General features: G+C 48.2%; 1 protein-coding gene across 2 annotated transcripts in view; it reads right to left on the reverse strand.

Moving 5' to 3' along the window:
- Positions 1-1781: 1781 nt before the first annotated feature.
- LOC105489455 (ADAM metallopeptidase with thrombospondin type 1 motif 16) overlaps positions 1782-13821 on the reverse strand; it is a 181162-nt gene continuing 169122 nt past the window's right edge. Inside the window, exons 22-23 of one of the 2 annotated variants that reach the window (XM_011754286.3) lie at positions 4001-4148; positions 1782-3260 (exon numbers count right to left, since the gene is read on the reverse strand). In XM_011754286.3, the coding sequence (XP_011752588.2) occupies positions 3145-3260; positions 4001-4148 (264 nt within the window). In that variant the 3' untranslated portion in view covers positions 1782-3144. The remainder of the gene's footprint in view (positions 3261-4000; positions 4149-13821) is intronic. The other variant, XM_011754287.3, reaches the window with a different exon arrangement.

The following is a 13821-nucleotide window of genomic DNA, read 5'->3' on the forward strand; positions in this document are numbered from 1 at the left end:
CAAAAATAACAAAGCTGGAGACATTACACTAGCTGACTTCAAACTATACTACAAGGCTGCAGTACCAGCATGGTACTGGCACAGGGACAGTCTGGCACACAGACAAATGGAACTAAATAAAGAATGCAGAAATAAGATAACAAACCTACAATTGCCTGATCTTTGATAAACCTGACAAAAACAAGCAATGAGGAAAGGAATCCCTATTTAATGAATGGTGTTGAGAGAACTGGCTAGCCTTATGCAGAAAATTGAAATGGGACCCCTTCCTTACACCATATACAAAAATCAACTAAAATGGATTAGGATTAAAGACTTAAATGTAACACCCTAAGCTACAAAAACCTTAGAAGAAAATCTAGGCAATACCATTCGGGACATAGGCACGGGCAATTGTAACGAAAGCAAAAATTGACAAATGGAGTCTAATTAAACTCAAGAGCTTTTGCACAGCAAAAGAAACTATCATCAGAGTGAACAGACAACCTAAGAATGGGAGACAATTTTTGCAATATACGCATCTGACAAAGGTCTAATATCCAGCATCTACAAGGAACAAATTCACACACACACAAAAAAAACAAAGAATCTCATTAAAAAGTGGGCAAATCACATGACTGGACACTTCTCAAAAGAAGACATACATGAGGCCGAAAAGTAAATGAAAAAAACCTCAACATCACTGATCATTAGAGAAATTCAAATCAAAACCACAGTAAGATACCATCTCACACCGGTCAGAATAGTTATTATTAACACGTCAAAAAACAACAGATGCTGGCAAGGTTGTGGAGAAGAAGGAACGCTTTTACACTGTTGGTGGGAGTGTAAATGAGTTCAACCGTTGTGGAAGACAGTGTGGTGGCTCTTCAAAGACCTAGAGACAGAAACATCATTTGACCCAGAAATGCCATTACCGGGTATATACCCAAAGGAGTAGCAATTGTTCCGTTATAAAGACACATGCACGTGTATATTCATTGCAGCACTATTCACAATATCAAAGACATGATTAATTCAAATGCCCATTAGTGATAGATTGGATAAAGAAAATGTGATATATATACACCATGGAACACTATACAGCCATAAAAAGGAACAAGATCATGTCCACTGTAGGGACATGGATGGAGCTGAAAGCCATTATGCTTAGCAGACTAATGCAGGAACATAAAACCAAATACTACATTTCCTCACTTGTAAGTGGGAGCTGAATGATGAGAACATATGGACATGAGGTGGGGTGGGGACAACACACACTGGGTCCTGTCGGAGGGTGGGGGATTGGGGTAGGGGAGAGCATCAGGAAGAACAGCTAATGGATGCTGGGCTTAAAACCTAGGTGATGGGATGATCTGTGCAGCAAACCAGCATAGCACACGTTTACCTATGTAACAAGCGTGCACATCCTGCACAATTTCGAACTTAAAATAAAAGTTGGAAAAAAGAAAAGAAAAAGAAAGAAAAGACACTCTGCTTGGGGCGCCAGGCTGCTGTCCTGTGGAATTCAAACTAGAGGCTGCAACATCAACTTTTACCATATCTCCAGCCTGCCGGCCTGCCCTCCAAATTTCCAAACTGCCAGCCTCCACAATCCTGAGAGCCAATTTCTGAAAATAATTTCCTCCCCATCCCCCGCCCCACCAACCCTCTTGATGTCCTACTCGTTCTGCTTCTCTGAAGAAGCCTGGCTAATAGGAGTTGAGGTGGCACGGGGAGGTCCCACCTCCTTTTAATTAAATGCAGCAGGAAGCCACCATCACCAGTCGCCACCATCTCCCCTGCAGCCTCCCCTTTACTCAGGGGCACTTTCTTCTAGGCCATTTCGAGTTTTCTCCTACAGTCTAGAGCCCCATTTCCTCCGCTTTGAGACCTGTCTCCCAGTATGTTTGTTCCATCCTTTGATTTCAGAAACTAACCTTGTGAAGAATCATGAGGTAGTTCAGAAGCACACTGTACAATATAAACTTTATTATAAAGCTTCAGCAAATATAAATATCCAGGTGCCCCTTCCGAATGGAGCCACAGCGCCGGACAGGAGAACAGCAGCGGCACTGAGGATGGTGGGGGTGGGGGGGCATGCCGGAGACGCCGGGCAGATTCCCACCCAAACACCCGCGGCCTGGCTTCCCACCTGGCATTATAGAAATGGCCAGACTCACCAAAAAAAAAAAAAAAAAGAAAAAGAAAAAAAACAGATTAAAATCTCACAACACACAAAAACAACAAAACACAGGACTCTAAGGTTATTGTCACATCGGCTGTGTGGCTGACGTCTGCTACAGCAGAACCATAACTCTTCTCAGGATGGTAGGGTTTTGATGTAACCTATACTTCCGATCTGTCATTTACAAAGAAAAGCATGAAGAAATGGGGTTTTAAAAGGACACTCACTTGCAAATAACTGAGAAAGATAAAACATAAAATATAAAAATCTCTCCTTCAAGGCATGAATCTGAAAGAGATGGAAGCACCTTAGCAGGAATTTAATTTTTCTCATTTCCATAGGCAAAGTCCCAAATCAGAATGCAGTCCTCTGGCCCTAGAGATGACGCTGGCTCCGGCGGTGGCTCCAGGTTCCTAGTAAGAGATGTTCAGCAGCTGGGGAGGAGGAGGAGGAGCCTGGGCAGCCTCCTGGAGCTCCCCTGACCTCCACTCAGGAAGTTGGTCACTCCTGATGGCTTGAGGGGCCTCCCCAGTGGGAGGGGAGGCTGGTGAACTTGGGGGCAGATATTTTGTATGTTTTCCTTATTTCATGGCCTTTCCTTCTTTTTATAAGGCACCAGACATTAAGCAAGTTCAGCCCCGCCTGTCTTTTTGACTTGATTTAGCTGCAGTACAGGCAGGGGTGAGAGCTGCCTCTCCCGTTGTGGAGCCTGCCTTCTGCCTCACGAGCCACAGCTGTGCCTGCCAGGGTGCCACATTTCAGCCTAACAGGAGAGGCTTGTGCGCGGGGACACAGGTCTGCACGCAGGCTCACGGTGAAACGTGCATATATACACTCCTGGTCAAAGAGCCTAACACGGTTTTCTTCTTTTGGCTTTGATCTTCCTTGGATGTATTCCGACATAGATTGTACAGCTCATTTGTGGGAAATTTCTCTGCCACACAGCCACTTTCTCTGCCGTGGAAAGCTGTCCTGACTCACAGGTTGGACTTGGAGCAGGTCTTGCAGCACTGCTTGCCGTAGAACTTGTGGCTGCACATCCCGTGCGGGGGTACCAGGTAGCACCAACGGAAGTAGTCTTTGCAGAAGGCATCTGAAAATGAGCAGAGCTGCATTACTCAGTGATCCCGAGCGCAGTGGCTGATGTTGCCAGCTAATAGCTCTGTTTGGCAAATAAAAGCGCATTTGTCACACTCCGCGGCTGCTGCACAAAGGCAGCCGCCAGGTCTGATGCAGGTCCTGTGGAACACATTATTTTCACAAGACCCTTCTTGGAAGCTTCCTGCAAAACTGAAATTTTCTTCTTGTGCTGAACCCACTCACTCAACCATGCATCTACCCATTGGAGTCTCTGTTGACTGAATGTCAATTCTCCAATCCTCTGGTTGAGCCAAACCACTCGCCTTCCTCGAGCCACATTATCTCTCAGAATAGCCTTAATGGGCGCCTGGCCATCTGTCTCTGCAATGCTGGGGGAATTTCTGTGTGCACAGGGATGGCATTTAGAGGGCACCCAGTTAATAAGGGAGGCTTTTGTTTAACCTAGGGAGAGAAGCTGCTTTAGTTAAGATTGATTCTTTAAATACAGTGAACAACATTGATATAGGAAAGAAGTCATGCTTATGTCATGACCATCTATGTTGTCCTGGGGTGTCATGAGAGGCAGCAGGGTCAGCTCTATGGACCATTTCATTGTAGAACTGGAGAAGATGCAAAGACAGAAAAGGTAGGTCAGACGTAAGACCCTAACTCCAGGCCCTCCAAGGAACTGCTCCAGAAACCTGACATTCCAGCCCCATGCCCAGGCCATGCTGAGGGGCCCCAGGCACTCACCTTTCTTCTCTGCAATGGGGCAGAAGTGAGTGTTGCAGGCCAGGGAGGCCAAAGGCTTCTGGTGCAGGAGGCAGCCTGAGGCCGGCCGGCCCCCCACCAGGCACTGCACGGACCTCGTCTGAACGCCACCCCCACAGCTGGCTGTGCACTGCGAGAGCAACACACACATGTCACCATGGTCCCAGGCTCTCAGGCACCTGGTTAACCTCGGTGTGCCCACGTTTCTAAGAGGCCCGCTGCTGCAGGCCAGTGAGGGAAGAGTGACTTCAATGGGGAAGAGAGCCTCGTAGAGGCAGGTGGAGTTATGGTTGGCCAGGATGTGCGCGAGCGAGCCCCATCCCTGCTCACCTTTTCCAGAAGCAAGCACCAGGCATGCGCTCGGCCAGGCCTCAAGCAAAGCAGTCTAAGCCAACCAGCTGACATAGCTCCTGGAACCCTTCCTGTTGTTCAGACAGAAGACAGCCTTGGCCAGTGACAGGACTTGCGCAGGCTGGGATTTGAACTGCTAGAGTTGGATGATACGGTCTCAACAGAGGGTTCCCAGGCTTGGGCTTTGTCGGGGCTGAGTTCACTTTTTTAAAAAGTAAGTATACTGACGGGTGTGGTGGCTCATGCCTGTAATCCCAGCACTTTGGGAGGCTGAGGCAGATGGATCACCTTGAGGTCAGGAGTTTGAGATCATCCTGGGCAACATAGTGAAACCCCGTCTCTATTAAAAATACAAAAAAATTAGCTGGGTGTGATGGTGGGCACCTGTAATCCCAGCTTCTTGGGAGGCTGAGGCACGAAAATTGCCTGAACCTGGGAGGCGGAGGTTGCAGTGAGCTGAGATCATGCCACAGCACTTCAGCCTGGGCAATAAGAGCAAAACTCTAACTCAATAAATAAATAAATAAATAAATAAGCATACTGATTAAAAAAGCTGATATTCATAGATTATTATTATCTCTTCAAATTACAGGCAGCAAGGAAGGACAAACTTAGATCCCTCTGCCAATAAAGTTACCTACAAGTTATCCTTCTGATTGAAAAACATGAAAAGACTTAACATCTTGGTTTCTATTTATGGTATTTCAGAGAACACAGTTGCTGATGTTACCATCTGGGACCTGGCGCAAAGGTACTTACTTACCTGGGCTGGGTTCTTCCCTAACTCTTGTCCCCAGGGCCAGCCCTTGTCACTGATGGTTGGGGTAACCCCTCATTTCCTCTTGCCTCTCCACTTGAAAGCACTGCCCCCTCCACCCAGATCATTCAAGGTGATCTCTCTCTCTCTACAACTGGGAGTGGCTGGCCAAAATTAATCTCAGGTATGGATAGAAGGAGAAGTGCCTGGAAGTCTAGAGTATTTTTTGAGTGTGTCAATGATGGTTGCGTGGCCACAAGGAAACTTGTGCATATCTGGGGATAGCAGGCTTGTTCTCTGAGCCTAGCGTGAAAGAAGTAGTGCCCTTCAGGGAACACCCTTGCCAAGCCATCCTTTCTGGTGGTCTGATGGGGAGAAGCTTGACAAGTCAATCTTTACAGTGGCACCATCACCCACATTCCCAGGCCCACCATGCATGAGGGTAGGCACTGGCAGCTGCTGGGGCTCATTTTGCTAAGGTGTTGGCATCCTATTGAAGCCTCCCCAATACTTGGAGTATCAACAGCACAGGGAGAGAGAGGGAAGGAAGGGAATGGGCTTGGTTAGATTATCTTTCATGAACCGGCCTAATGCACACACCACAGAACACAAGTGGGACCCATCTGAGATCAACCACTGCAAAGAAATCAGGGGATAGGCAACTAAAGAGACAGAGACACTGGAATCTGTGATTGAGTCATTTGAAAAATAAAACTACCCACTGTCTAGACTAAATCATGTAAATTGTGCTCAGACAAGGCTAGGGTTGGAATATGTTGAAAATGTAAGCAATTAAAGGAGCACCTGCAAGAAGACTGGGTCAGATAACATTTTGGAAGTCCTGGCGCATGGTGGGCAAACAAAACAACAAAACTGTTGCTTTAAAATGCAAGGATCATACTGTGAAAAACTGGGGACACGCATGATTCTCTTTACGCCCCACACCTACAAGAGAGTATGTCAAAGACCATTCCAGCAAGTGAAGGCATCAGGCCTGGGGCTGGTTCACCACAGCCCAAACCAGCCTGCCAGTGAACAACCAGGGACTGAACCTTTCTGGGACCTCCTGCAATCAGAGCTTTGCAAAGTGACTTAAATCGCTGGGGACGGGATTCAGTGATGGAGCAGTCAAACATCTTTATCTGCCCATTGAGAGGAGAAAAGTTGGAGACACGAATGGCCCTGAAAGTCAGAAGCTGAAACTGTCTGTCTGGTTTTTTTTTCCTCTTTGGTTGAAGAATGGTTGAGCCCCTCAGCATGTGTCTGGAACATATCTGGGAGGCTTACTCCCTTTGCTTCAAACCCAATTTTAGCAAAAGTTGTCAACAATATATGATTATAGAAACTGGAAAAAATAATGTGGGGGAGATTCATGTTTGATTTCAGAATTATCAGGGTCACAAGGATAGAGCCAGATGCTGCCCATCACATATTACATCTTTCTGAACATTCTGCAAAACCACATTTCTGCCTTTTTTCTCCGCTGTCTGCATTCCAGACACCCTCTGAGCTCACGCAGCGCACCGAGAACCTTGGGGCTGTGGTCACTCTGCTGAGAAAGCAGGTCCCAGGAACTCATCGGTCACATCCGCCTCCATCAGTGTCTACAACATCTTTTGTTTCTTGGGTTAGATTTATTTTACGACAAGCAACTCAGGCAGAATTCCATTCTTGCTTAAGATATGCCTCAATTAGAAATCAAGAGATCTCACCATTGTTTTTGGGGTTTTTTTTGTATCATTAAAACAGTTCCAAAATAATTAATATGTGGTTTGATTCATTTTTGTCACTGATTCACTTATTCAGCAGATTTTAATCACTGATATGGTTTGGCTGTGTCCCCACCCAAATCACATCTTGAACTATAGTTCCTGTAATCCCTAAGTGTCATAATCCCATAATCCCCATATGACCAGGAGGGCAGTAACTGAATCACGGGGGCAATTACCCCCATGGTAGTCTAGTGATAGCGAGTGAGTGAATTCTCACAAGATCTGATGGTTTTGTAAGGGGCTTTTCCCTCTTTCCTCAGCACTTCTCCTTGCTGCCGTCATGTGAAGAAGGACATGTTTGCTTCCCATTCCACCATGATTGTAAGTTTCCTGAGGCCTCTCCAGTCCTGCGGAACTGTGAGTCAATCAAACCTCTTTCCTTTATAAATTGAGCATCTCAGGTATGTCTTTATTAGCAGCGTGAGAACGGGTTAATAAAATTGCCCACCTCCCCAGTACCAGGCACTGTTCTAGGCACTTGATATAAGTGATGAACACAATCAACTTGGCCCCGAGCCTTAGGACAGTTGCAAATCCTTGCTACTTATGGTGAGGTTCTTGGCCCAGCCACAGGGGCCTGGGGGGAAGCTTGTTATCAGGGTTGACTCTCAGCATCCCTGCTTCCAAGACGTACAGCCTCAGAATCTGCACCATTCCCAGATGATTCCTACGTACAGGAGGTGTGAGAAGCACTCATCCTGAGAGTTTTACAATTCCCCGTGAAAAAAATTCATGGGGAAAAAGCTTCCACGTTTCTCAAAATTTTCATTTCTTTATGTAAGATGACAGAAAGATGTTCAGCTGCACATTTTGGAAATATTTTGAATGTATAAAGATGGTTATATGCTTGGAGATGAAAAAGAAGAAACCTGAAAATGTATATTCACTTTTCATTCCAGGAAGAAAAAAATCCAAGTTATTCCTCAGTCTCACAGATACGATGGTTTAAAACTCAGCACAGCCATTTAGAATTCACCTTCCAGACGTTCCCTTGGATCTGTGACTTCAAAACAGACGGATCCTAAAAATCACCTGGAGCCTTGATAATCACACAGACTCCTGGGTGATGACAGAGGGGACAGGCAGGTCTGAGAGTGTCCAAGAGGCTGCAGTCCAACAGGTGTGGTGGGTAAGTCATATGACACAGCACCTTAAGGAAACATACTACTCAGTGGAAGGGGGGCCTGGGAGTTGGATCTGGAAGTCAGTGCTTAGTGCTTCTTCCTCCGGCTTCATGGGATCCAACCTGAGCATCCTATCCATGATGCAGTGAGAGGGGACACCAGGCTGTGCTGTGATGGTGACTTGCACCTGTACCTCCTACCTATCCACTGTCAGAGCCAGCTGTCCAAACCCCCATGATGGTGGCTTCACCCCCTGACTAGCAACTCTCCAATTTGAATGTGCATTAGAATCACCCAGAGGACTTATTAAAACAGACCACAGGACCCCACCCCCAAAGGGCTCAAGCTTGAGTCAGTCTGGGTGGAGCCCGAGAGCCTGCACTTCTAACTGGGACTTTGCTGCTGCACTGCAGGTGGGGGTCACACTAGGAGAGCCACCGCCCTATGTTTTCAGAATTACACTGGGAAATGCTCTTCTGCCTTTTCTTATTTTTAGAACTGACTTCAGCCACATCTTAATCTAACAAAAGTGGTACATAGAGCCAGCATGTGGCCTGAGCAAACATTAGAGAGACTGAGACTCCTTTCCATCATTCTGGACAGATGGTTCCCCACCCTGCCCCACCCTGTCACAGCCTGCAGAGGACCTTGTGATCCCCAGTTCTACAGAGCTCTCTCCTGTCATAGACCCCTCTTCTGTACACACAGCAGTTTTGCAGCGTCTGTGAGGACCTGTCTTTAAGGCTTGCCTCTCCTCCAGCTGTGAAAACTCCCCAGGGGCAGAGAAGGGTAAGCCTTGGCAGGCATCCTATCTGAATGACTGGGGTTGATTCACCCCCCATGGGAGCGTGGGGCAGAGTGTGATACAGAAGCATTGCAGGCTCCCATGGCCATCATTGGGCTGGTCATCCCACAGCCACCCAATCTTCCAGTGCCTTAGTAAGCCTCTTGGCCTGTGTCCCTCATGGGGGTACGCAGCACTGCCCAGTTGTCTACCCGGGGCCTGACGCCAGTCCCAGGTGAGCCCAGGGGCTCTTGCCAAGACTGTTGGATTTGGGAAATTGGGTGTGGAAAAGCATCAACGCAGTGTCCAGGGGATAGTTCTCCCCGAGGTCCTGCAAGCAGGGCCTTTTGGTCATCTTAGGACTCAAGGACTTCCTCAAGAATGATGGCAGCTTCTTCTTCACCTGAAAGACCACCTTGCTGACTTTCATGCTCTAAGAGAGGCTCTGCAGATAGCCTTAGCCCCAGCCCCCTTCCAGCAAGTCTAATCCAAGACATGGACGAAGCACCAAGTTTCCTGAGCGCTGAAGTACTAGAAAACCTGTCCCTCCTAATCTTCTGTATGCTCCTGTTTCAGTGGCAGGTTCCATGCTTTTAGAGAGTTCAGCTCATGTACCAGAGATGAACCACACAACTACACGAACACTACTGAAGAATAGGAAGTCAATCCTTACTCTTAGTCATTAATAAAATAAAAGAGATGCATTTTGTATAAGAACATTTGCTTTTAGTTTTGTTTTGTTTTTCTGTTGTTGCTTTTTTTTTGAGATGGAGTCTCGCTCTGTTGTCCAGGCTGGAGTGCAGTGGTGCGATCTCGGCTCACTGCAAGCTCCACCTCCTGGATTCACGCCATTCTCCTGCCTCAGCCTCTGGAGTAGCTGGGACTACAGGCACCTGTCAGCATGCCCGGCTAATTTCTGGTATTTTTAGTGGAGACGGGGTTTCACCGAGTTAGCCAGGATGGTCTCGATCTCCTGACCTCGTGATCCGCCCGCCTCGGCCTCCCAAAGTGCTGGGATTATAGGTTGAGCCACCGCGCCCAGTCTTTTTTTTTTTTTTTTTTTTTTTTTAATTGGAGCAATTCCTCCCTGTTACATCACTGCTCTTTATGGAAAGGAGCTAGCGGGACTTGAGGCTGCCAGTCTCCCTCATGACTGAAGCTCTGGTGGCCTCTCTCCAGCATGCTCAGAGGAAGCATGACAACCTTGGCGCTTCAGCAGGGCAGAGCTCATGTCTCAAACAAAGGGAACAGAAAACAAACAAACACATGCTAATTCCTGGAGGCCACAGGCTTCACACACTTGTTTTCTTACCATGAAATCTCTCCTGAGAGGCCTGCTCTAAGTCCCCCTCTTTATTCCCCTTCCTCCTGAGGTCCTGGGTGTGCTCTCTCTCCCGGTTTAGAGCTTCTGCCCTGTAACTTTCCCACTATCCCAGGATGAAATGTCCATGCTCATTTCAGGATGGGATGGCAGAGACCTCAATGGCCTTATTCACAGAAACCTCTGCTGTCCACATAACCGAGGTCGTGAATTTTTGCACAAACCCCACTGGTTCCAAATACAAACTCCCTCAAACTCAGGAGGTGTGTGTGGTGACCTTCTCTATCCAGCAGCAGGCCGGTTCATGTTTTTCTGGGCACCACATAATTTTGGAAGATGATGAGAGCAGATTTACTGTGGAATTATCAGAGGTGGGAGACTAGATCAGGGTTCAGGGAATAACCCTGGGATGAACAGCGCAGTGCTCACGCAGCCTCATCGGTTGAGATGTCCATGCACTCTGTGTGTGTTTGTGTACACACGCAGGCACACGTATGCTCCTGTGTGCGCTTGGTGCAAGATGCAGTCTTATGCAGGCTTAACTGCCACGGTGGAAAATCAAATTCATTCTCTGACATGGCTGCTGCCCCTCAGTGCCCATGAGTTTCCAAATCAGTGTGTGCTCTGTCCTGGTCACAAATTGACCAAATGTGGGCAGCTCCTAGAATGAGCCGGGCTGCCCCACACTGCCCATCACCGAGGGCACACCCTGTCTCTACATGTGGGGTCAGTGTCCAACAGGTGATTGCACGCAAGCCATTCCCAGACCAAATTAGCGTGGGAACAACCTGACACTAAGCCCAAATGACTGCAGTGATTTAAATCAGTCCCGGGCTGCCCTGCACCATGAAATGTGAAGATAAGCAAAACATTTAAATCAATAGAAATCCTGCAGACCAAATAATAGGAACGGCGATCTTTAGACTGTCGCAAGAATAAGCCTGTCTAGTGGCAAAGTTCAGCCAGACCCGGGCCATTCATTACCGTCTGACAATTTCCCACAGTGTGAAGGCAGAGACTTAGGCGCAAGTGCTACGGTAAACATAGCCCTCTCAGCCATTACCACCCCCAGGAAAAGTTACAACCTCAGAACGCAGCAGATGAATCATGGTGGATAAAGACTTCAGCCAGCTTATGGTAAAAATGACTTAGACAAACAGATTGAGTATCTCAGAACGGCAACAGCTATTAAAGATGCAGTTTAGGTTTTAGATGTATTTTAGGGCATACGTTAAATAATGATAAACCTTGTCTTCTACTTTCTAAATTTGCTGAAGTGTCTGCAGTAAGCAGGGGGGGTGGCGAACATGGGCTTGGCAGCCAGAGGACAGGGTTCAGTTTCAGGGTCCTCAGTTTCCTCTTTGTCCCTGACCCACATTTCTCACAGACAGACAGAGAAGGCAAAGTGTCTGCCTGAGAAATGCCTCGACTCAGCTGCCTAGCTCACTTGCTGTTTCACCTGGCACAAAAGACAGCAGCCTCAGAAGAAAATGAAAGGAAGGGGGCTGGGTACAGTGGCTCATGCCTGTAATCCCAGCACTTTGGGAGGCCGAGGTGGATGAATCACCTGAGGTCAGGAGTTTGAGACCAGCCTGACCAACATGGTGAAACCCCAACTCCACTAAAAAATACAAAAATTAGCTGGGCGTGGTGGCTCACAGCTGTAGTCTCAGCTACTCGGGAGGCTGAGGCAGGAGAATCCCTTGAACTGGGGAGGCGGAAATTGTAGTGAGCCAAGATCACCCCACTGCACTCCAGCCTGGTGACACAGCGAGGCTCCATCTCAAAAAAAAAAAAAAAAAAAAACCCGAGAAGCAGACTGATACACAGCAATGCCGTCTCACACATGTACATCCAGAGCTCCAGTGAGCAGGGTGAAGTGTGGTGTCATTTGGAGGAGATTTTGAACTGGTTTTATTTTTGTAAAATTTTAGCTAATACTGAAGAAAGATTCCAGGGTGGATTAAATTGCTTTGGAATTTTGCTACGTCATACTCGCCTAGTTCATTGCAGCTTCCCGTGCAGGGCTGAGTTTAAGTTGGTCAGTGCTGATTTTAGGTCTCAGGTGGTGGTGGGTGTGAGTGAAGGCAAAGGGCTGCAGAGCTGGGGCTACTCCGGTTCAAGGGGAGTCAGGAAGGCCGAGAGTGGAAGAGCCAGCAAGTCCGTCCCTTCTCGATGTCCTGGCCACAGGGGCTGCGAGGCACAGGGCCCTGAGGTCTTGATTCTGTGTCTCTTGGTTGACACAGGAGAAGTCCAAGTGCCAGCAGAAGGCACGGGCATTCAGTGAGACCCAGCCCCTGCTACTCACACACCCCTGGTCCTCATGGCTCCGGGCTAGGGCTCTGCAGCACTTAAAGCAAAAGAAGACGCTTGTCTGCAGGCAGCTGACCCTCTCTGGGGTCAGGAACAGACACAAAGAGACAAGGACACGAACAACACCCACGTGAGTTCCCTGGGGCTGCTGTAATCATTGCTACAGACTAGGGGCTTGAATCAACAGAAATTTATTCTTCCACAGTTTAGGATGCCAGAAATCCAAAATCAAGGTATGAGCAGCAGAGATGGTTCCTCCTAGAGGTTGAGGGAGAGCCCATCATGCCTGGTCCAGAATCTGGTGGTGCTGGCAGCTCTCGGTGTTCTTTGTCATATGGGCACCACTCCGACGCCTGCCTCTGTCACCCATCATGCAGCCAGTGCCACCCACCACTTGCTCCCCACGTGAGGAGTCTCTGTGTCTTCCTGTGGTCTTCTCACGAGGACAGCCAGTCCTTGGGGTTAGTACCCACTCTAATCCAGGATGATGTCAGCCCAGGTAATTACATCTGCATCTATTTCCAATAAGTCTACATTCGGAGGTCCTGGGTGGACTTGAGTTTTGGAGACATTACTCAGCTCAGGATGCTGCCAATGAGACATGGTGTGGGGTCCCTCTCCAGACCAGTGGCGGGCTGGAAGTGGCCACAGAAAAGGGAATTGGGGGCTAGGAAGGATGAGAGATGGGCTGTGCAGTGTGGGTGGGGTCCTACAAGCTGGAGGATGGTGGACACGAGAGGAGAGACACAGGCTTGGGGAGAGCTGGTCACTGTCAGGGACCAGTGATTCCAACTGACCAAGCATTCGGGGGATGCTTGGTTGCTGAGCTCAGCCTCCCTTGTTCACACCTTGACTCTGGCTGCCCAACAGGCACCTGCACTGATTTCTGCACTCCTCTGCCTGAGGAGTGGCCTATGGTGGGTTTTGCCCCATTGGCAGGTCCATCTCAGGAATTCCTCAATCCTTAAAAACCCAATCAAATTGGTTACTAGGTGATCTGGCCACCTGACCGGGATGTGAACTATGCACGACTCTTTATGAGCTCGTCTGGCCACATTCCATTTGCTTTCTCTGGCAGTGCCTCTCCCTCTTCTGATCACATGCACACACACACACACACACACACACACACACACACACACACACACACGCACACACACGAGGACCTGGCCTGGATCTCCTAAACCCACACATGCACTCTCCAGCCCACCCCAAACCAGCCATGTGCTTGGGTGTGTCTGTTTCCACTTGCACCATGGGTCAGCAGCCAGGAAGCACATGGTTGGCCAATGAGGGTTACCTTTGGCTTTTAAAGATGACACCGTCACAGACAGGTCTCTCAACAGATGCACAGTATCCACGGACAATGAAAGAAAAACCC

The sequence above is a fragment of the Macaca nemestrina genome, chromosome 6 (genome assembly GCF_043159975.1).
Source record: "Macaca nemestrina isolate mMacNem1 chromosome 6, mMacNem.hap1, whole genome shotgun sequence".
Taxonomy (NCBI): Eukaryota; Metazoa; Chordata; class Mammalia; order Primates; family Cercopithecidae; genus Macaca; species Macaca nemestrina.